We start from the raw sequence: 21,802 nt of genomic DNA on the forward strand, positions 1-21,802 counted from the left end.
AGCCGCCGACGGGGAGGGGAAACTGCGGGAGGCGCGGCGGGCACTGGAGCAGCCTGCGCGAGCCGGCAGAACGAGCGCGAGCCAGGGCTCCCGAGCCCAACAGAAACGTTTAATTACACTTCAAACATTTCGTACAGTGCAATGGTGAACGTTCGCTGTCAACAGTCACGAGAGTCCGCGCGTATCGAGCGTTAACCGCTTCTGCAGTTTGTCCCCTGTCCCTCAGTGTATCCGCCGGGGTTCCTGTCGTGCTGGGTCTCCCAAGTTTCCCCCGGGTTTGGTGGAACGGCCTACGGAAGCCCATTGTCCCATCCCCACCAAGACACATTTTAATCGAACCTAATACATGGGAAAGTAGGGCCAGGGGTGCTTTTCATTACATGTCATCCTTTGAAACCATGGGGGACGGGAGGGAGGGGAAATGGGTGAGAGGCTATGACGTAGTGTACAAGAAAATAAATCGGAAGGGAGGGAGTCTGGGGAAGAGAAACATCTGTGACATCGGAGGCAGGGGACTACCTGCTGTCCATGGTGCGTTACCCACTTTGCCGTCGTGGGGAAGGACTGAAGACGGGAGGGGAAGGTGGCGCTGAGAAAACCTCATGGGTCGCTAGAATGAGCCCAAAGAGAGAGGAGGGCCCCCGTCCTCCATCAGGTTGGTGGTCCTTAGGGTAAAGGGGTGACAGGGGCAGTAAGATTCCAAATGAGCTGTGGGCCCAACCCTCTGGATGGCCATTTGGGGATAGAAACTGGAGAATTCTTGACCAAAGTGCAAGAAGAGACGAATAAAAATAAGGGTAAGTTAGAGGGAAAGTCACCCTCAAAGATAAAAGACCAAGACGGGCAGTGGTGGTGAAGACAGAGAACGTGATTTCAGATTCTGACCTGGCCAGGGTGACAGGACATGGGCAGCCACAGGAATAGCAAGGCTTCAGGTGGCTAGCACCTTTCGAATTGGCACCATGGCCTTCCCCAGGGGGTGGGACTGATGTCTCAAGTGGCGCGCGGGGTTCGCTGTCCTTCCACTCCGTTTGCTGCACCTCTCCACCTGCAGCACAGGCTCGGTAGACAAGGTGGGGAGGGCGAGGCAGGGAAGGTGTGCTCTTCACCTAGCTCCCAAGAGCGTCAGAGAGTCTCGGCAGTATCAGGCTGGTGAACGCAGTGGTCCTGGTGTCGGGTGACTTCGGCTCTTTCCTCTCCTCCAAGTGATCCAATGGAGGGCACCACGACTTGGGGGACGTCACATTGGGGAGAAGAAAATCACAAACAGTTCCACATCTCAGAGATGCCCGTGGTGGGACAGCATCCGCTCCCATGAACCCAAGTGATGGGGGTATATATGTGTCATGTCACGACTGCCCAGGGCTGAGGACCTCTGCTGCCCTCGCCTAGGCCTGGCTCAGCTGGTCTGGGGACACGGGCTGGGGCACACATCTCCTCTTGTTCCTTTGCAGACCAACCGCTCTGTCGACCTGGCTTTTCAGGGTAGTGTTCCATGTCCCATGTGCCCCAGGCAGCCTGATCTGCTTAGGGCTGTGTCCACCGCGGCGGCCGTCTGGGCCGGGGCATGGCAGGTGTAGGGAACTGGGACCGAGGGAAAGGCGACGGTACCTTTTCACACCATGAGGAAGGGTGGGCTCTGACCGCAGGATGGGCGCGTTAGCAGGGCAAAGAGAGTGGCCCAGTTCACGGGTGCTAACAATATGTACACCAAGCTGTAGTGTCGGCATTTCTCCCCAACCTAACGCCCCTCCAGGGAGGGCGCACGCTCCGGAGGGCCAGTGGCGTCTGCTGCTTCTACTCCCCACGCCGGGCAGCTTGCCCCCGGCGGCAGGAAGAGCAGAGTAGTCTGGTGGCCGCTCAGGCCCAAAGCAGAAATGAGCAGCAGGCGAGGGCTGCGGCCCGGGAGCGCGGCCCCGGGTGGTGAGCCAGCTCCCCGCGCAGCTCTTCTCAGACCTCGGGGTCGCGGGTGCAGGGCAGTCGGGCAAAGGGCCAGCGGGACAGGGGTGCCGTGGGCTCGGCGGGGAGGGGGGTTTCCTCAGGGCAGGACCGAGGACAGGGACTGCGTGAGGGAGCCCAGTTTGGCCAGAAAATTCAAATCAACGGGAGCAGGGCCTCCACGTGCTCCACGTGCGTGCCTCCGCAGCAGGGGCAGGTCAGTCTCTGTCCCTGGCCCGGACAGGCCGCTGTGTGGCGGGGGCACTCGGAGAGCGTGCGTCCCCGGCTCTGCCCGACCCCGCACAGTGTAGGAAGCGGCAGGCTTCTGTCCCACCTCGGGTTACCAGTGTCTCGAGTCCACCAGCTCCGGGCGCAGGCTGAGCTTCTTGAGGCTCTCGTAGCCCACCACAATGACGATGGTGGAGGGCGTGGCCGAGATGATTCGGGCTGAGAGCCCCTTCATGAGGCCCCAAGGGCCCTCTTCTGCCATGAGCTGTCTGAAGGTCAGGATGATGGAGGTCTTGCCCTCAACCTGGAAAAGTCCACACAGTACAGGGTCAAGGTCGGCAGCCAGAGCCCTCGGCTCCACCCCGCCCCACCCGCGGCAAAGCGGGAAGAGCCGGACTGTGGAGCCTGAGGGCCAGCACGGCGGTTTGGGGGGTTCCGGTGCCAGACTGCCAGGTCTGAGGTCTGCTCCCCAGTTTCCTAACAGCGTAACCTTTGCACCTCAGCTTCCTCAAACATAAAACAGTGATAACAGTCCCATGCCACGTGCTTGTACTGAACAGTAAACAAAAGGACACCGGTAACCGCCGAGGTCAGAGCCTGGCAGACAACACGTTCAGTAAGCGGCAGCCCTTGTTAACGTCATCAGATAAGCGGGACACCGCGAGCCTCTGGAGCGGGTGCTTCTCTCCGCGCACAGGGAGGCTGCGTGAAATCGGCTCTAAGGTCCTCTGCAGCTCTGCCAGTCTGTGATTCTGAGCCTGGTCACCTCGGTGGTCAACTCAGTGGTCACCTCAGTCCCTCCAAACCCTACGGCTAGAGTCCTCCCCTCCGACCCTGCTGTCTCCCAGGCACCTACTTCCCCCTCACACTGGAGGCCTGGCCGAGCAGGAAGCTCATCTCGAGTCCTGCCCGCTCCCCCAACCCCTGCACCCTGCCACCAGGCTGCACCTTCGGAGACAGCCCACCGGAGCCTCCGCCAAGGCAGCACAGATGCACTGCTCATTATGCCCCCCCAAATGCATGGCCTTCCCAAGGGGGTGCACCCATGGCTAAGAACACCGCCCCTCCCCCCGGCCTCCTCCACACTCCCCTCTTCCTCTGTCCTCTCCTCTGACCACCTCTGCTCTTATCCCAGCCATGTCACGGGCTTTGCAGCTGTGCCCCTGGCCCTCACGTGCGCTTCGTCTCCTCCGGCCTGGGAGCGCCTCAAAGCGGTGGCCTGTCTTTCCCCTGGGTGGCCTTGCAGAACACAGGACAGAGCTCAGGCCAGAACGAGACGGAGCCCGTGCACTTTGTTATTCGCAAACCAATCAGATGGCAATGTAGTCATTTTCAAATGTGTGCGGTGGTGGCGGGGAGGGCATTCTTTTCTGGGGACGAAAATACCTACATTTACCAGCCACCTGCATCCCAAAGCCCTGTATCGGGGAAGCTGAGCGCCCTCAAGCCGCTGAATTTCCGTCCCTTCCCTTCCCTCCCCTGCTCACCATTACCAAACGGCCCCTCTCCTGGCCAGCTTTCCCCTTTAGCTACCCCAGCCAGACATTAAAATCCCCATTCTCCTGACCTAAATAAAGCGTTATACGGCAAGATCTGCCATGTGTATGTTATATATCACCGTTCAGATTCCGCTTCCGTGACCTAATTGCTGCGGAGTTGTTTCTGAGCTGACTGAAGATGGGACTATATAACGTCTGGAAAGCGCCACCGAGGGCTTTGCCATGTTTGTGCTGAGTCCGCACAGTACAATCCGTGAAACCTATTCAAGAACAGTCATTGTCACTGTCTGTACAGAGCTCGTAGCCCACTGGGGAAGCCAGACTTAGGACATTAACTGAAATCGGTATTTCTAATAACCTCAAACCTGCGAGGTAAGGGAAGGTGGTGACGGCAGCGCTCATCGTCTGAAAGGCTGGCAGAGACCGGTCAGAGCTCCCAGAGGCCTGGGCAAGGCGGGGGGCGGCATGCGAGAGCAGACGGGGCGTGACAGACCTCCAGGTGCTTCGGAAGGGGCTCGGGTGGCCGGAGGGCCGGGGCACGGCCGCAGGGCCTGAAGGTCACGCCTTTGGCGGCCAGTGTCTTACCTGCACTCGGGTCCGGATGACATCCATGGGATTGGTGAGGACGGAAGCAGTGGCCGCGGCCAGGGGGCCTGACATGGCTTGAAGGACAATGTGAGGACACTCCTTGGGACAGAGGTGGGAGAGCTGCTCTGGAATGGGGAGAGACGGCGCTCAGACAGCAGGCGCCACCCGTCTGCCCTCGCGCCGCTGCCAGGCGGCCCAGCAGGGACGACCTCCACGTCCCGCCACCGCACACCCCGCCCGGTCACTCCCACCTGCTCTTCTCCTTGCTTCCTTCTGAACCAACGAGCAGGTCTACATCTCAGGCCCCTCCCAGAAGTCACCTTGGTTATGTCACCCGTTTCGAACAGGACAAAGTACCCCAGAGAAGGGAGTTTCGGAACCTCCGGTGGACAGAAACCCTCCCTGGGGTAAAAGCCCCAGGCCTGTGCTCCACTGCCCCCAACTCACAGGCGAGGAGAGCACACGTGACACGTTTCGTATTATGTGCATCGAATTCCTGCTGGGACGCGTTAAAAACTGGCGACACTGCCCGTCTTTAGGGACGGGAGGCGGGTGGCCGTGGTGAGGAGCGGTTTACAGCGTCACAGAAGTCCCTCTCCTACCTTCGAATTTTGAGCCCACGTGACTGTGCTTACAAATAACAACAATTATGATTAAAAGAAACCGTCATAGCCTACAGTGAGAACTTTTCTCCAGCCTCTATCAAGAAAGAAAAACTCGTTTTTCAAAATGCTGGCGGAGCGGAAGGAACAGTACTCAGTGTCACCCATTCTCAGTGTCGCAAGGAGGTTCACTGCAACTCAATGTTCCCTTTACTGTCTCTGGAGGAGAAAGACCAGAGTTCAACAAAGATGTATCAAGTAGCTACAAGGAGCCAGCGACCCTGGGTTCTAAGGACATAACAGTGAATACAAGAGCCTCAAACCCCTGTGCTTATGAAGTTTACACGCCAGTGGGGGTAGACCGACAGCAAACAAACAAAAAGCAAAATTCCGCAAAATATATAGCTACGTCAGAAAGTGATGTGTGCCAGCTCGAGATGAAAATAAGGCAGGAAAGGGAGACAGGAAATGGCCACACAGGGGTGAAGGGCTTGCCATTTACGCAAGGCGCTTGCAGGAGCCCGCTCTCAGGGGTGGGGTGAGCCCTCGGCTCTGGAAGGAGGGAACACCCCAGGCGGAGGCCCAAGTCTGCAGCGCCGGGGGCAGAATGAGGTGGGCAGAGACCGGCAGAGGCCCCGGACCACGGCTCTCACACTGAGTGAGACAGGCAGGGAACAGATGTGTCCTAAGGTTCCCTTTCAGTGTCTCTCTGCGGTTCAGTCGCCTTATGCCTTTAAGAGTCTTTCTCATGGTTAGGGTCATCTGTGGCCACGTGACTGACGATCAGGGGACAAGCAGGATGGGGGATGGCGGGGCGGAAGTGAGGGCTTCTAGCCCCAGCAGCTTGGCGCAGCTCTTTAAGGTGGGCCAGAGCCACCTCTCCCCGACTTGTGATGGCTTCCTTGCCCAAGGCCAGCACACAGACAGACCCGACAGCACTGCTGGCTCACGGCGTCCCGTTTCTCTCGAGAAGAAGGCATTTCGCAACCATTAGAGGGCAGCGTCTGGGCTGGCACTGCCAGCTTCCGAGGGCCTGTCCGCACTCCAGTCCAGACTCCAGTTCCAGCCATGCGCACGCGCCACCTTCCTGGGGCCGAGGGAGAGGACGCAAAAATCAAAGGCAGAGGGCAGGGGAAGGGCCCCGGGCCTCCTTCTCCACTCGCCACTCAGCGAGGCTTTACTGGGCACCTGTTATCTGACTTGGCCAAGTGACTGCACAAGTAATATAAATCAGTTTTTACTTAATGCTTATTAAAGGCCCCTGGACGTAAAACGTGCAAATGGACAGGGAATAAACGCCGTCGTGGAGGCTGCAGTGCAGTAGGGGCTGGGATGGGGGGTGAAACAAGCAGGGATCCTGGCCGGGCTCTGAAGGACCAAGGTGCCGACAAAGGGAACGGGAGAGCCCTCTTCCGGCTGGGCCGTTAAAGAGGCCCTCTTGGCAGAGGCGGCATGTGGGTCGGGCCCGGGGCCCGAGAAGGAGCCGCCGCACTGAGGCGAGAACAGAGCTTGGTGTTTCGGGAACCGGAGGGAGGGAGGGAGGGAAGGAGGGCAGCGCGCGGCTGCAGAAGGGACGGCGCCAGATCGTGCCGACCTGAGTCCGCCGTGGGAGGCATTCGTTTTTATTCTAAACGCCCACACGTCACCATCAGTAGATTTTAAGCAAAAAGGAATGATGAGAACCAACCTACTCACTCAACGAACGTTTACTGAGCGCTTCGATTCACCAGACCGAGACACGCAGTGGTCACAGAGCCTGGCACATAGTGGATATTTAACAGATGCCAGTTTCCTCCCCCTTCCAAGAATCTTTCCGGTCAATTCCATCTCAATAGAGCTGGAGAAATATGCATTAAAAAAAATAATAAAAGGACCTTCGCACACCGTGGAAGAGAGAAGGCACACACGAGTTAACACTAAGGCACGTGCTATACCTGCCTCAAGGAAGATTCAAGCAAAGCTGGGGGGCTGAGAGGCGGGACGGCCCACTCTGGTTCAGTGCCACAGGGGGCGGGTGGCAGAGCAGGCACTGTGGACGCTTAGGGTAAGCAGGGCAGACGGCCCGGATGGCGCCCAGCAGAGGGGTGGCATGGACGGAGCAGGGCTGGGAGGGCGATGCCTGGTCTCGGCGTGGACTAGACACGGGGCAGCAGGAGTTCACTGTCAGAAGGGGCTGAGGCCGGGCCGAAGGGTTTGGAATCTACTCAGCGAGCAGCGGAGCCACCGAGCTTCACAGCCAGGGTTTTCTGGTCTATTTTTTGTTTTTGTTTTGTTTTACATGCAATAAATAAGAGTTTTCAAAGAATTCGGGGGGAGGGGGTGATGGAAGGGCAGGGAGGGGCTTGGAGAGACTGGCTAGAGGGCTGATGCTGCAGCCCCGCGGGGCGGTCCCGGCCGCAGGGTGTCCAGGAGGACAGCGGGGAGGACATTCTGGGGTAATCAGGACCTGCGTGGGGACAAGGAAGAGGGAGTGGCCCAGCGCTGTCCCTGAGGCTTCCGTCTCAGTGATCTGCGGATCGGCAAGGCCACTGACAGGAAAGTAAGTTAGAAGGGAAAGCCAGTTTGGGATGAAGACTAGGTAACGCTTAGAATTTCAGATGTAAACACATGCATCCAAGCAGAAAGGTCCAGCCGTCAGAATGTCTGCCCAGAGTCGGACAGGGGAGTCTGGGAATGGAAATAGAGGTTTTTAGACATATTAAAAAAGTACAACTCAGTTGTAAATGAACTCGAAGGAGGAGAGAAGGGTGAAGACAGATGCCCGAGAAAGTGCCCACGCTTCCTGGGACGCTCCGACCGCCAGGATCCATTCTCAAAGAACCTGATACAAAGGGCCGGGGTAGAGTCCAGGTGTATGAATTTTACCAAATGCTCTAGATGAAAGACTGTGTTAAACAGAAGAAAGAAACAGAGCCAGCCAAAAAAAAAAAGTACTATCGGAAAAACAGGAAACTATAAAAGTACATGCAGTGGAAACGTTATCACAACAGCTGAAGAAGTCCTCACAAAACCTGGTTAGCAACGTTGCAGGCGATGAGGCCGAGTGCCCGCCGCCGGGAAAGGCCGGGGCCAGCGGCAGGCCCGGGCGGCAGCGAGCACCCACTGCCCTGGTGGCGTGCCCTGCTCACGGCAGTACGGTCTCCCTGAGGCTCTCAAAAACGTCATCATTCGACACAGTGACCCCATTTCTGGGAAATACGTGAAGAGAAGTAAAATGCGTGATGAATCAAACGCGTTATAGCACCGGAGAGGTTCACGGTCACTTCCCATCTGGAGCGTAGCGACGCCGAGGAGAGGCGCCCGACTCAAAAGCTCGCGCTCGTCCATCAGCAACACCGTCCAATCTCAAAGAGCCGTGGACGTTGTCCCTGCCCGCTTTCCGGTCCTTGGCCAGTACCCCACCACCCCGGTGGACGCCTGGGCGCCCAGGACACTCTGTGCTCCGGCCGCTCGCTTCGCTTGTCGGGCTCCCCGACGCGCATGAGCTCCTCGAAGGCGAGGACCGTGTCTTATTCATCTCCAAATCGTTCTGGATCACACATTTGCTGAATGCACAGCCCCCTGTCCCACCGAGTCCCCCGCCGAGCCGTGCCCAGAGCCACCGTGTGCCCGCCCCGCTCTCCCGGCCCCTGCTTACCTGCATAGAAATGATAGAAGGGCCACCACACGGCGCTGTTGGGGATGTAGGTGAGCAGGGAGGCCACGTAGCCTCGGTAGAAGCCCCGGAGGCCGTCGGCCCGCAGGATCTGCCTGATGATGTCCTTGGTTTGGCCGAAGGCGACCACGCCCTGTCCCTCGGGGCCCCCTCGCACCTGGAAGCGGCTGGTCTTCTCGCCCTTGCGCTGCATCATCAGGTGCTGGGAGACCACGTCGATGGGCACCGTGATGCTCTGGGCCACGAGGGAGGCCGAGCCACCGGCCACCAGCGACTTGACTGTGTTGCTCTGGCTGTAGTCAGCTACGAACTTCCGGGTGAGCTCATAGGTGGTGACGTAGCACTGGCCCGAGATGAGGGTGAAGGTGTTGACCAAAAAGCCCCGGTAGAGGCCGGTGACGCCGTCGGCCCGCAGGATCTTGACGAAGGCGTCGAAGGTACCCTGGTACAGGCTCTTGCCTTTCTGGACCTGCAGCCGCGTGCGGATGAGGGTGAACGGGTAGACGCTGACGCGGATCATCATCGTCATCGCCACGCCCAGCACGTAGAACTTCTTCTTGTCCAGGTGCTCCCACTCGATGATCTGGATGTTGCGTTTGTCCTCCATGGTGCCCGAAGCCCTGCAGGTGACAAAGGGGCTCAGGACTTCATCCGTTCCCCTCCCAGCACGGCCCTGGAACCCCGTCCTCGGGCTTCATATCCGGGGGTGCCCACCTCCCCAAAGCTCGCCTTCACCAGTCTGGCTCTGCGTCTTCCTTCACAGATCGGGAGACGGCTCCCACCTCTCCCCTTCATCGTCTTTCCCAATTCCAGAAACTGTCCCTTACCTCAGTGAGCCCCGTCCCACTCCTGCCTCGGCTCCCTACCCCCAGCTTCCCGGGTCGTCTACCTGGTCTCCCTGCCTCTGCCCGGGCCTGGTGCACGTGACCTGGTGTCATGGCCCTTCTGCCCCTCCGGCTCACCCGGGCCGAGCCCAGGATGCTGTGGACACACGGACCACCTGGCAGGATGCGAGGCCTTTCAGTGGGCTGACGGGGTGTCACCAGGTGACATTTAGGAGGCTCCTAAAAGCTGGAGGAAAGCGCTCCGTTTTTGGGGCTCGGGGCGCACGGAGGCGGCACCGCCTCCGGCCCCGCATCTGCGGCTCGGCGCCTCTCTCGTCGGCACTCACCAGCCGAGCGGCCTGAACTTATTTCTGGTTTCCACACTGGCCCGCGGGGCTCCCCCGGCCCCCACTCACTACGCTTCTACTTTCTCCAGTCTGCATTAGAGGAAAGGACGGGGAAGAAGCTAAGAGGGACTTCCACACCACAGGGCACCCCCCGCCCCCCGGGCACCTGCCCTCCCTCCAATGGAAGGAGTCACAGCGCAAGAACCAGGCAAAGGTCAGAGTCCCCTTTGGTTATTAGATAACCCACTCTGGAGAAGGAAAAGATGCACTAGAAATCTTGAGGATGACGGGGAAAATCTTGAGGAAGAACATGCTTGGCCCCTTTCATCCCCAAGGATAGAAATCACAGCCTCAGGCTCAGGTAACGAAGGAGAGTCGAGTAACGGAGGAGACACAGCCTCTGCCTTCGAGAAACTCACAAGGAGACACAGCCTCCCTCTGAGGAACGGATGTCAGACACGTTAATAAACGGGACAAAGTAACGTACATGCGGCCCTTATGTTAAGAGCAGCCACTGCCTGAAGTGTCAAACAGAACTAATAAGCTTACTGATGGAATAAGTACAGAACCAGGGCTTCCGACTGAAGAAGTGTCCGACGAGAGCACGTCCCGTGTTGGACATACTCTGAGTGACGACAGAATACACTCCTCTGTAGGACACAGGACATTTTCGGCCAGAAGGAGAAAGTACAAAGTTAAATTCTAGGAAGTGAGAGAAATCCTCGTGGGCTGGGAAGGGAGGTGGCCACACTGAAGGGCTGAAATGTCCTACACAGCGGGTGCCAGTGCCTCGACAAAGTTCACGTCAAGTGTTGTCATCCGAGTCCCCCAGCCAAAGGTCCCAACCAGCCTGGGGAGCTCCTTGGTGTCCCACGGGGCGGCTTTCTGGAACGCCCTGAGCTGGCCTGTGTCACTCTCATGAAGGTACAGGACCCCCGTGGTACACACGGAGCGCGTGGGAGCCGAGGGAAGACCTCGCCTTGCAGGTGAGGAGGGGCAAGGCTCATCAACCAGCCAGACTCCCTGGAGGAGGGCGAAGCAGTGTGAATGGGGGAGAAATCCACGTGGACAGCGAAGGGACGCGGCCTGGAACCGCTGGCTGCCAGAGCGGAGACCGAGGCAGTGGGGGTCTAGGACAACCCCTGGAACGCCGCGTGCCCCCCGCTGTGGGCAGGTGGCCCCTCCTCCCTAGCCTCAGCCCCACCCGCCACGTCCAGTGGGGTGGTCTCCTCCTTTGAGTCCCTCCCAGAGAAGGCGGTCACTTTGCCCATGCCCCAGGGTATCTGTCACCTGGGGTCCCAAGGTCTTTTCCCATTAGCACTGAGAGATGAAGAGAGACACTGGGATTAACCGGACACCTGTGACCGCCTGTAATCCTCTCGACAACCTGTGTACAGCTGGACACTTCTGCTAAGTGAGCAAACGGCAGATACAGTAAAGGAACAGGCCAAGGTCACGCGGCAGGTCGGTGGTGGTGGCGGGACATGGGCTAAGATCTCTTTCGGGCTCCACCGTCTCCAGCTCCTGGGAGTTGGGACACTCTGACACAAACCCTCCAACACAAATCCGCCTGCTTGGCCGCAGGCCAAGTCGTCCCCACCACGGGGGGCAGTACGAATGGCCTTGTGACGGCAGGTCGCCCAGGGGTTAAGCACGAGCACCCGGCCCTGCGGGTGCCCAGGGGTTTCTCCCAATTCTGTTCCAGGGAAACCGAGGCTGCCCCTGCTTCCTCAGTGTGTCCGCGGAGTGACCCTGCGGAGTGACCCAGCGGAGTGACCCAGCGGAGTGACCCAGCGGAGTGACCCTGCGGAGTGACCCAGCGCAGTGGCTGGGCGGGCACATTATTGTCACAGGACAAACACAGCAGGGCTCAGGCAAAACCGCGTGCTAAGCAGGGTAGAGGCACAGCGACGAAGGATTCTGTCGCAGGACCTGGTTCTATGGGGACCACCCCAGCCTGCCAAGGAATCAGCACCCACACCTCCTGATGAGGGGGCCCTAAGGCAGCACCCGCTTTCATCCATCTCAGACCTGTGCCCGTCCATTTTAAATTCCCAGAAGGAAGGGGGGCCCTCCGATGCTGAAGCAGGTAATTCTCAGCATTGCCATGGTGACAGGAGACGCCACTAAGAGTCGTGCCTCGGAGGGATAAGCCCTGCCAGCTGGAGAGGGTACTGCAACCATTCCCTCTACCCCTTCAAAAGGTGTGGCTGCTCCCAAAAGGTGTGGTCCAGGCTATTCATGGCTATACAATCTGAACTTTCTGCTGAAACATCAGAACCAGTTCCCCTTGTTTTACCCCCTGGAAAATCCTCCTCGTGGATCCTGTGTGCAAACCTCCTTCAGCCTCCCTCCTCCCAACTCTGCAGACGGACTGCGACCGACTGCGACCAACTGACCAGCTCGACCAACTGCGACGGGCTCCTCCCAGACCCTTATTTGTATGCATGGCTCCGGCCCTCAATTTCCTCCTCCCTTTACCGCTGCTCGGGCACAAAGGCAGAGGTGATTCCTATGGGGACCCAACACATGATCCAAGATGTCCTGAAGTCATCGAATGAGACGTGGGGGCAGAACCCCCACTGCCAAGCCCACCGGTGGAAAGGGACACCTGGAGGGATGGATGCGTCTCCTCTCCGCTTCCACTTCCTCGTGCGGGAAAAATTACACTCTACTATTCACTAGGTAGGATTCTGATTCAGGACAAGGCAGTGTCACCTGGAATACAAGGTCGCGCCGTGGAAAAAACACTAGCCGTCGGGAGATCCAAGTCTGAGCTCCGCTCCCATGACTCAGCAAAAGGACTGGAACCAAGCACTGAAATTCGGTTTCCTCACCTGTGCAATGGGGCTACTAAAGGCTGCTACGCCAGACAGTCACGCGCCACCTGACGATAGGATACACCTAAGGGATGCGCCATCGGCCACGGCCGTGCGAACGCCACAGCGCATGCGCACCGACTCCGACAGCGCGGCCCCCGGCACACCCGGGCGGTCAGGTCCCTCCCCTGCTCGCGGGCTGCGGGCCGGGGCGGCACGTCACTGCACTGGACGTCACTGCACTGGGCGTCACTGCACGGGGCGCTGGAGGCAGCTGGAACGCCATGGGGAGTAGGTTCGTATCTCAGCCCCGACGAGACGCCGTGAAAACACGGTATGGGAGATGGAAGGCGGTGCACCTGCGCGGGGCGCCGCCCACGGACGGAGCCCAGGACTGGGGGTCGCGCTGGGGGAGTCAGTGCGTGAGCGGTGAATGGACTTGGCACCTGGGCCACACGCCCTTCACAACACAATGCGAGATTCCATGGAGCACGGCGGAAGACGGAGCGATCGAGAGGCACGGCAAACACGGCCCACCGTTCACAGCGAACGTTTCTCGTCTGAGCGGAAAGAGTGCCCCGCGATGGCGACCGACAGCACAGGAAACACGTGCGCAGGGAACAGCGCGTTATCACGATCGAGCACCGCGGACCGCACCGACGGCACGCGCTCCACGCCGCACGCCTGGCGGCGCCACGCGCACGCGGGCCGCGCGCCGCCCTACGACACTGCGACGACCGCAGCGGCACTAGGCGACAGAAATATTGCGGCTCCATTATGATCTTGTGGGAGCAGCGTTGTATGTGTGGCCGGTTGTTGACCGAAGCGTCATCCGGCAGCGCACAACTGCGTAAGTGTGGTGTAAGGCACACGAGCCGACACATTCTGTTACCAGCAAAGCATTTCCACCGCTGCAGAAAGCTCTGTGGGGCAGGGCTGCTCAGAGTGGAGCACAGACCAGCAGCGTGGGCATCGCCACGAGCCCGTGAGAAATGCAGAATTTGAGAATTTGCCCCGCAGACCTGCTGAATAAGAGCCGACGTTTTAACGAGATCCGGAGTGCTCAACGTGTCGGAGTTCGGGAAGCCACACTCCGAAGGCTAAAGGCTGCCAGTATCACAACCATGACAGCTACCCCAAAAGCCCGGGACCGTCCGGGCTGGGCTCGCAGCGCTGACTGCATCCTGACCTGTCACCGGAACCCGCGCCAATGATGACTACTAGACTCATTCAGAACTCTTCGGTCAGCCGCCCCCACCACATTCACAGGACACACGTGGGGTTTGCTCCCCACTTCTCGGCTGGCAACAAGACCTCTGCTTCCTCCTCCTGTCCCCCTCTTCTCCCTGCGCGTCTGCATGAACGCTCTGCGACGCGGAGCTACCTGCGTGAAGTGATCGCATCCACACGCCTGCCCGCCGGTCGTAACGAGCTTGCATGTCCTCAGAGGACGACCCTGGTGACACCTCCCTAGAATTAGGTGAAATTCCCACCCGGCCTTCTGTGTTCTTTGATAGGTGCCCACGTGATCCCGCATCACAGTCACCACGTGACAGTCCTCTCCACCTACTCCACATGACAGCCCCTTTGTACAGCTTCTGTCCTGGCTCTCGCACAGCCGCGGCTGGGCCGTCGGACATGCCGCTCGCCATGCTCCTTCCGCTGTCCGCGAACCTCATGCTCCTCCGGTAGGAGGAGATGCCTCGTTACAGCCGTCCTGCACCGCACCCCCAAACTGCGTGGCGGGCTCCCATGGAACCGCAGCCGGGCACTGCAGACACCCGCTGCCCCCTCGACGGGTCCAGGTGCGCGGAGACCTCGGCCCTCGGGCACCGCACCGCGGTGGTTCCTCACCTTCTCAGCTCAGGGCGGTCCCGCCGCGTCCGAGGAGAAGTGCAAGCCGAGGCCCCTAGGCCGCAGCTTCCGCTCGATCCATTGCTCCCGGCGACTGCCGGCCTCGGGCCACATCTTCCTCCATCTCGACCGGGCTCCCGGTCCTGTCGGAACCGGAAATTGGGACTCTGTATTCCCGTTCCCCGGAAGATGAGCTGTGGGAAGCTCCACCAATGGCGTTCTGAGCTCCTCGCCCGCGGACGAGGGAGGGCGGTCCCCGCGGCCATCTTGCGTTTGGGCAGAAGCCACGCCTTCATCAGCTTCGCCGTGCCCCCAGCTCTACGGCGCGTGCGTGTCCTCTCCAATTGGCGAAAATCGAGTCACAGCAGGCGCTTCTTGAAGATCCGGTTCTAAACGGGTCACCTTGTGCTTCGGATCTGTTGGAATCCTCGAATTTAAATTTAATCTGTAATGTTCGTGGAACTTTGCTCATCTATGGCGCCAAAGCAGTAGAAGCCAGTGTGCGGCAGGAAGGAGCGAGGGCAGACGACCAGTTTTCAGGCTCCGGAACTCAAAAGATTGCAGCAATAGGGGACATCTTGGAGGTGGAGTCAATGACGTTAAGAGTCTCTTCCAACTCTGAAACTATTTGCCTATACATGGATTTAAAACAAGAGGGAGAGCTCTTTAAATGGGGGCGTGGGAGGCCTGGAGTGGGGTCAATCCATTTCAAAGTAGATATTTCCACAACTGAACGACGAAAGGACAAACGACCAAATTTTAAAATGACCAAAGGTCTCGAGTAGACATTTTAACACAGGGGAAGTACAAATGGCCGATAAGCACACGAAAAGGTGATCAATATCATTCGTGATTAGAGAAATGCACATCAAAACCACGATGAGATCCCACTCCACGCCCCGCTAAGATGGCTAAAACGAAAAGAGACAAACAAACAAAAAGCCTGGACATAACAAGTGTTAGCAAGGATGTGGAGAAATCGGAACCCTCAGACGTTGCCGGTGGAAATGCAAAATGGTGCAGCTGCTGTGGGAAAACAGTTTGGCGGTTCCTCAAAAAGTTAAGCAGAGTTACCATATGACCCAACAATTTCACTCTGAATATATACCCAAAAGCACCGAAAACAGATGTTGAAACCAAAACTTGTACAGGAATGTCCATAACAGCACTACTCGCAGTGGTCAAAACTTAGAAACAGGTGGCGATACATAACCACACAATGGAATGTTATTCAGTGATAAAAAGTAATGATGTATTGATCCATACGACATGGATGCATCTTGAAACCACCGTGCTAGGTGAAATAATCCAGACACAAAGTCATCTTTGGTATAATTCCATTTATACAAAATATGCGGAATAGGCAAATCTATAGAGACAGTGGATTTGGTGGCTGCCGGGGACGGTGGCGGGAGAGAGTTGGCAGTGACTGCTTAATTAGTGCGGGGTTTTATCTGGGGGCGATGAAGACTGCACACATTGTGAGTGACCACGTGTCACAAATAGTAAACTTTGTGTCATGTATCTTACTACAATAAGAAAAATTTGAAAGTGAATTTTCACCTTCAAAATAATGTTCGTTATACGTAAGCCAAGTCATCATGCTGTGCACGTAAAATTTTTACGTGCTGTATGCCAATTGCATCTCAATAAAAGTAGGGAAAGAGATACTGTTCTTCATTAAATATGTCTTTTACTATAAAAAAATATTTGCTGCCTCTAGGATAGATCCCTCCTCAAGTCCAGATCTGTGTTGACAACTGCTTCAAAATACCTAATGGAGACTTGGAACTTAGTGTGACGGATAGTTTTAAGTCAGTTTGGCTAGGCTGCGGTACCTAGTCCTTCAAACGCTAACACTGTTGCTGTGGAGAGATTTTGTAGGTGTGGTTACCACCTGCCATCAGTTGAGATTATCTTGATAATGTAAGTGGGCCTCAGCTAGTCAGTGGAAAGGCCATTAGGACAAAACTGAGGTTTCTCCGAGGAGAAAATTCTGCATCAAGACTTTAGCATCGGCTCCCGCGCCGTGATTCCAGACGCGCCAGCCTCCGCCATGGCCCAACCAGCTTCCCGAAGGATCTGTATTGGAGAATCCCGACTGACATCTAGCGTGTCCAACTGGAACTCCCGGTCTCCCCCACATCCCACCTCCCTGCTGTCGTCCTCATCTCAGATAACTGGCAGCTCCATCCTTCCATTTGCCCAGACCAAAATTCTGGGAGCCATCCTCGAATGTCCCTTTCCTCGCACATCCCACGCAACCCATAATCGAATACCATTGGCCTTATTTTAAAAATATGTCCAGGCCTTGACCACTTCCCACCACCTCCAAAGGACCACCCTGGGCCCAGCCACCATTATCTCTCACCTGGATTATTCTAGTAGCTTCCTCCCTGGTGTCTTCGCTTCACCCTTGCTTCTGCTACATTCTAATCACGATAAAGCAGCCAGAGTGGTACTTTTAAACTGAAAGTCAGATTCCGTCCCTCCTTTGTTCAAAACCCTCCAGCTGCTCTCCAGTAAGTCTTTACGATGGCCTCCAGGGGCCTACAATCCACGCCACCCCCGCCGCCCGCCGCCAACTCCTATCAGCTTTCTCTATCTACTGCCTCAGGACCTTGGCATTGGCTGCCGCTTCTTTCTGGAAGTTCTTACAGGCACCCACAAAGCTCATGTTCTCACTTACTTCATTGTTTCATTGTTCAATTCAGCCATCGTTCAAACCCGGCCTTATCAGCGAGACCCATTCTGAATCCTGCTTAAAACTGTAGACACACGGCCCTTCCATGCTCGGCCTTCCTTCCCCGACTCAGTATTTCCCTCCACAGCACATAACCTTCTAATGCGCCCTATCTCTCTTATTTAAATACCTATTATTTGTCTCCCACACTAGAACGTCTGGTCCATGACAGCAGGAATTGTGTGTGTGTTGTTCACTGATGTGCCCTCGGCATCTAACGGTACCTGTCACGTAAATATTTGTTGAATAGTTGAATGGAGTTCAGCACTGAGAGAGTGCCCGCCGCGGGTGAGGCATACGGAGACACAAGGAGGCAGCAGTATCGCGTGAAGGGGTTTATTCCGGGGCGTGCGTAGGGCACTAACTCTGCGTGGGAGGTTAGAGAAGCATCACAGAGGATGATGTTCTACGTGGGAGAAATGGCAGGAACCTCGCGGTGAGTCGCTTTGGGCACGGTCATTCATCTCCGTGTCATCAAGGCCTGGATAATGCTGGGTGCTCAGGAAAGGTGTCCATGACACTGTGTAAAGTGGCTCAGGGACTGCCAGCGGCGCCGAGCTGTGCCTGGACGAGCTGGAGGCGAGGCGGGTCATCCCAAGAGGAGGGACTTTTTAAAAATTCTGAATTTAATGAAAAGCTGTTAGGAGTTTTAGGCAGGATTTTTTTTCCTAAGCAAGCCCCCTTGACCCCGACCGGAGAGTGGTGTGTGCATGGGACCAGGAAAAGGTGGCAGAGGCTGCCTAGGGGTTGGCTCTGGCTGTCTTGGTGAGCTGGCTGGAGCCTGATGGGACTGGACGGGTGCTGAGGAGTGTCAGGGGCGGGGGGAGGAAGAGATAGGGCTGGTGGCCCAGTGAACCTGGGTGGGGAAGAGAGGAAGTGTGGGATGGGCCTCAAGCCTCTGCACTGCAGTGTGATCAGCTGGCATGGGGAACGTGGGTGCGGTGCAGGTTTGGAGGGGATGATCAGTTCCGTTTGAGACACGTTGCATTAGACATCCTTGGGGTGTGTCCGGGTGGGGAGACCCAGTAGCGAAAGGGGAACAAGGAGTCTGAACTGGCGGTGCACTGTCCCCACAGAACCTCTTCACCCCCATCCCTGGCTCCAGCGGTCCCGCCCGCCATCCCTGTGGCTGGGTGATGAGCCTGCCAGGGCGAGAGGCGGGTCTTCCCCGCGTGTCCCAGCCCCTGGCCAGGCCGGACGCTGCCCAGAGAAGGTCCTGCGTGTACGTTTGCTGAACGAGTGACGCGATGTCCTTGGTGAACCGGTGGGAGTGGAGGCCATGGGCACGGAGGACACTGTCCACGGAGACCTCTGAAGGCAGACGGAAAGGAGAGCACTTGGAGGAGAGAGAAGCAGCGGCCGGTGAGGGGCGAGGGAAGCGGGAGCTCGGCTACCAGGGGCGGAAGGAGGTGTCGCCAGTGACTGGGCAGCAGAGGGCACGTGGCATGGGCCTGACCACGGCTCTGCTGTCCTGGCGTGGGCATCTCCTAAGCCCGCCCCCCCATGTCGCTACGGCAGGGGGCCTCACACTGAAGGCCGCCCCCACAGGCTGAGGCACCTCCTGTCCCCAGGGGAAACCACATGTGCCATCCGCTCTGTGTCTTACCTTCTCATGGCTGGGTCCGAGTCCGCCACGAGCGCTGGGGAAACCTTAGGGCAGGAGCATCCGCCAGGCCTGGGGCAGGCCGGGAAGGGGGCGCGGAGGACCCGGCCTCCAAAGGCACCTGAGCGGAGGTGAGGAGGGAGCACGCGCCGAGTGACCTCGGGGCAGCGGCGAAGGGGCGGGGCTGCGCGCTTGGCATCGCGGGGGCCCCATGGCACGCTCGCCGCAGAGCGAGCTTCCCGTGCGCCCTCCCCTCCTGCAGGTGAAGAAAGTCGCACTGTGGCCCCGGAGGCTGAGTCCGTGGACGGCGGTGGCGGTGCCGAGAGCCCAATCCTAGCCCAGTGCCCTCGCCACCATCCCATGGGGCCCCACAGCCCTTGGCCTCGAGGTCATCAGGGAAGCCACTAGAGAGGAAGCCTACAGAGATGGCGCTGGAAAACTGACAGCCAGGCCTCGGGGTCCAGGAGTGAGGGGTGATGGGAGGAGGCCAAGGAGCCAGCAGAGGAGGAAGAAAGAGCTAGAGAAAGCAAGAAGCTCCCAGGAGAGGAGCCAGAGCAGACGGGGCTGCCAGTGTCTGTCAGCGGACGGGCAGGTAAAGAAATCGTGGTCTATACACACAGCGGAATAGCATTCGGCCTCAAAAACAAACGAAATCCCGTCACGAGTTACAACGTGGATAAACCTCGAGGACGTTATGGTGAGTGAAACAAACCAGTCACAGGACATACTGTGTGATTCCCCTTACACGAGGGACCTAGAGTCGTCACATCACAGACATGGCCTGGGAGGGCAGCTGCTGGGGGCTCGGGGGCTGGGAGCTGTGGTTGCAGGTTCTCAGTTCTGCAAGGTGAGAAAGTTCTAGCGGCCGGGTACACGATGATGTGGCCACAGCCAAGGCCACTGGCTGCGCACCTACGCGCGGCTCAGAATATGCATTTTGTAGCATGTGCTTTTAACCACCTTTGAAACATTTCTTAAAAACTCAAAACAAGAAGCCACAGAAGGGACTTGTGAATTTAGGGCGGCCAGGGTGTGGAGGCCGCACAGGTGTCAAGGTCAGTCAGGGCTTGTGGGCGATTGTGAAGTCATCTGCGCAGAGAGGCGGGGCAAAGCCAGACCGTGGGGTGCAGGGGGCGCCCCTGGGTGGGAGCAGCCAGCCAGACCCTCTCTCGTGTGTGGTACTAACAGGAGAGGAAGCAAGGCTGGAGGGAGCAGGCCGAAGGGGTGCGGTTTGGAGGTGTCGTCTTTTTCCTGCAGAGAAAAAAATACCTAGCGCCCCCGAGGGTGGAGAGGGGAGAGGAAGCTGAGGGCGCTGAAGTGAGGGGACAATGTGAGGGCCCTCTGCAGAGAGGGGTGGCCTTGGCTGGAAGGGGACACGTGCCCGTGTGACAGGAGGGAGGGCGGGAAGGGTGTGGGGCGATCTGCCGTATTCTGGGAAGCCGGACAGACGGGCCGGGCTGGGTGGGGCAGGGGGAGCAGGTGCCTGGTCTCTTCTATAACCGATCCAATCAAGAGCCGAAACCAGCTGCTGCAGGAGGGGCGAGGGACCGCGCTGGAGTCGCGAGCGATGCGGGCGAGCAGGTGGGGGGGCGGGGCAGCAACGCGGGCACAGCAGGGAGACCCGGCCAGCCGGTCAGCACAGAACTCCAAGTCTGAGGTACGCAGCAGCGGAGGGGAGGGCTGTGGGGTGGTTCTGGGGGGCGCTAGCGGGGCAGAAGATGTGGCTTGGAGTTCTAGCGAACAGTCGCCCCACACGCCCAGCCCTCGTCCCTTGATGTCCTCGGATGCCTGCTCCCCGTACACCCCGCGGTCCTCCGCTGGAGCTCTGACAAACGCGGCACTAATCATAAGCTTTGTCTTTTTAATAAAAAATAAACTGTCTGTGACAAGCAATTTTCTGAATCCCAAAACAAAGGGGAGGAGAGAGGTCAAAGGGTCAGGCAGATGAAAGCGCGAACAGGCTCAGGTCAACTCGCCATTCCGGCCGGGCCAGAAGGGACGCAGCTTGCAGCTGCTCCTGAAGCGAGACAGGAGGTCAGACTGCAGGAGGGACTCCCCCGGGGCCAGCGGTGCACAGCGTCCAGGGCAGCAGGAGGGGCAGCTCCCTGCAGACCCCCAGGAGCGGGCAGCGTCGGGTCCGAGGTGGCAGCCGCTCAGAGTGAGTCTCCAGGAGTGACATGCTAGCTCGTGGTTGCTCAGAAGCTCCGTGTTCACTGTCACAGGCGCCTGGAACAGGCACGCGTCGTAGGGTCTCCCGGAGCAGCTTGTTTTAGAGGGTCCCCTCCAGGTCTTCCTCTCGCAGTCAAGGTCCAGGTCCGGGGTGGCCCCCATGTGCTTGGTAGAAAGCCGCCCCATGTGGGAGCCGGCGCTGTGCCCGGCCCACTGAGGGGTGAAGAGGCTCCTCTTGGGGGAGACAGTGTCCTTTGTGCGACGCCACCCTGCTCAGGTCCGCACTGCTCCGGGCCCCCGGTTGGCATGGCCAGGCGCCATGCCCCACCCAGCCTGTGCCCAGAGCTCACACCACTTCGGTGCCCAGGTGGTCGCTGTCGGCGCCCACGCTGCTGGCAGCGGTCCTGTGGTCGTTGGGAGGCGGGAGGTGCTGCTCCCTGCTGAGGGGGGCCTTCTCCCCAGGCGGCAGGGTCCCACAGCCCTGGACCTTGCCTCGGCCTCGCAGCGCCCCCAGTGGGGCGACCAGGAGGAGGATGAGGGCTCCGGAGAGCACCAAGGCCAGCAGCACAGTGACAGTGAGGAAGTGCGGCCAGTATGATCGCTGGGCGGCCAGGGCAGCCCCGCCGCCCACCCTGGTCAGCGGGGCCTCCACACGCTCCCGGGGGATGCCCGCCAGGTCAGGGGCCAGGGCCAGCGGCTGGTCCTGGCTGTCCACCCAGTAGGAGACCACGGGGTACGAGAAGCCATTCTCGGTGGCCCAGCACTGGTAGAGGCCGCCAGCCCCGTCCCGCAGCACCAGCAGCAGGGAGCCGTTGTAGACCACGGAGGAGGCCCTCGGAGCCGGAGCTGAGCCCTGACCCCAGTGGTAAGAGGCCAGGGCTGAGAGGTGGGGGCAGGGGAGCTCCAGGATGGAATTGGGGACAGCCAGGACTT

General features: G+C 58.5%; 2 protein-coding genes and 1 long non-coding RNA gene across 5 annotated transcripts in view; 1 reads left to right on the forward strand and 2 right to left on the reverse strand.

Annotated features, from left to right (window-relative positions):
* Positions 1-88: 88 nt before the first annotated feature.
* Positions 89-14,665, reverse strand: SLC25A44 (solute carrier family 25 member 44). Of its 3 annotated transcripts, none has more exons than XM_039849788.1 (4): positions 14,355-14,665; positions 8,493-9,130; positions 4,251-4,378; positions 89-2,470 (listed from the first exon to the last, which is right to left on the reverse strand). In XM_039849788.1, the coding sequence occupies exons 1-4, from the start codon at positions 14,648-14,650 to the stop codon at positions 2,279-2,281; spliced, it is 1,254 nt and encodes a 417-aa protein (XP_039705722.1). In that variant the 5' UTR covers positions 14,651-14,665; the 3' UTR covers positions 89-2,278. The 3 variants fall into 3 exon arrangements, with proteins under 3 accessions (XP_039705722.1, XP_039705723.1, XP_039705724.1); XM_039849789.1 differs by having other exon boundaries at positions 2,265-2,470; positions 4,251-4,373; positions 14,355-14,511; XM_039849790.1 differs by lacking the exon at positions 4,251-4,378 and having other exon boundaries at positions 2,306-2,470; positions 14,355-14,511.
* Positions 14,666-14,751: 86 nt separating this feature from the next.
* On the forward strand, positions 14,752-19,915 carry LOC120592209 (uncharacterized). Its single transcript, XR_005650076.1, has 2 exons — positions 14,752-17,533; positions 18,174-19,915. It is a non-coding gene; the product is annotated as an uncharacterized LOC120592209 (long non-coding RNA).
* A 632-nt stretch (positions 19,916-20,547) lies between these two features.
* The window catches only part of SEMA4A (semaphorin 4A), a 21,357-nt gene continuing 20,102 nt past the window's right edge, over positions 20,548-21,802 (reverse strand). Inside the window, exon 12 of the mRNA XM_039849809.1 lies at positions 20,548-21,799. Coding sequence (XP_039705743.1) covers positions 21,216-21,799 — 584 coding nt within the window. The 3' untranslated portion in view covers positions 20,548-21,215. The remainder of the gene's footprint in view (positions 21,800-21,802) is intronic.

The sequence above is a fragment of the Pteropus medius genome, unplaced genomic scaffold (assembly GCF_902729225.1).
Source record: "Pteropus medius unplaced genomic scaffold, Ma_sr-lr_union100, whole genome shotgun sequence".
In the NCBI taxonomy this organism is placed as follows: Eukaryota; Metazoa; Chordata; class Mammalia; order Chiroptera; family Pteropodidae; genus Pteropus; species Pteropus medius.

What these genes read in the sequence shown, in the direction of transcription:
- SLC25A44 (XM_039849788.1), bottom strand. Translation starts at nt 14,650, where the DNA reads ATGAAGGCGTGGCTTCTGCCCAAACGCAAGATGGCCGCGGGGACCGCC. An exon ending in GACCGCCCTGAGCTGAGAAG is followed by an intron (nt 9,131 to 14,354) that starts GTGAGGAACCAC and finishes TGTCACCTGCAG; the next exon opens with GGCTTCGGGCACCATGGAGG. An exon ending in TCATCCGGACCCGAGTGCAG is followed by an intron (nt 2,471 to 4,250) that starts GTAAGACACTGG and finishes GGACTTTTCCAG; the next exon opens with GTTGAGGGCAAGACCTCCAT.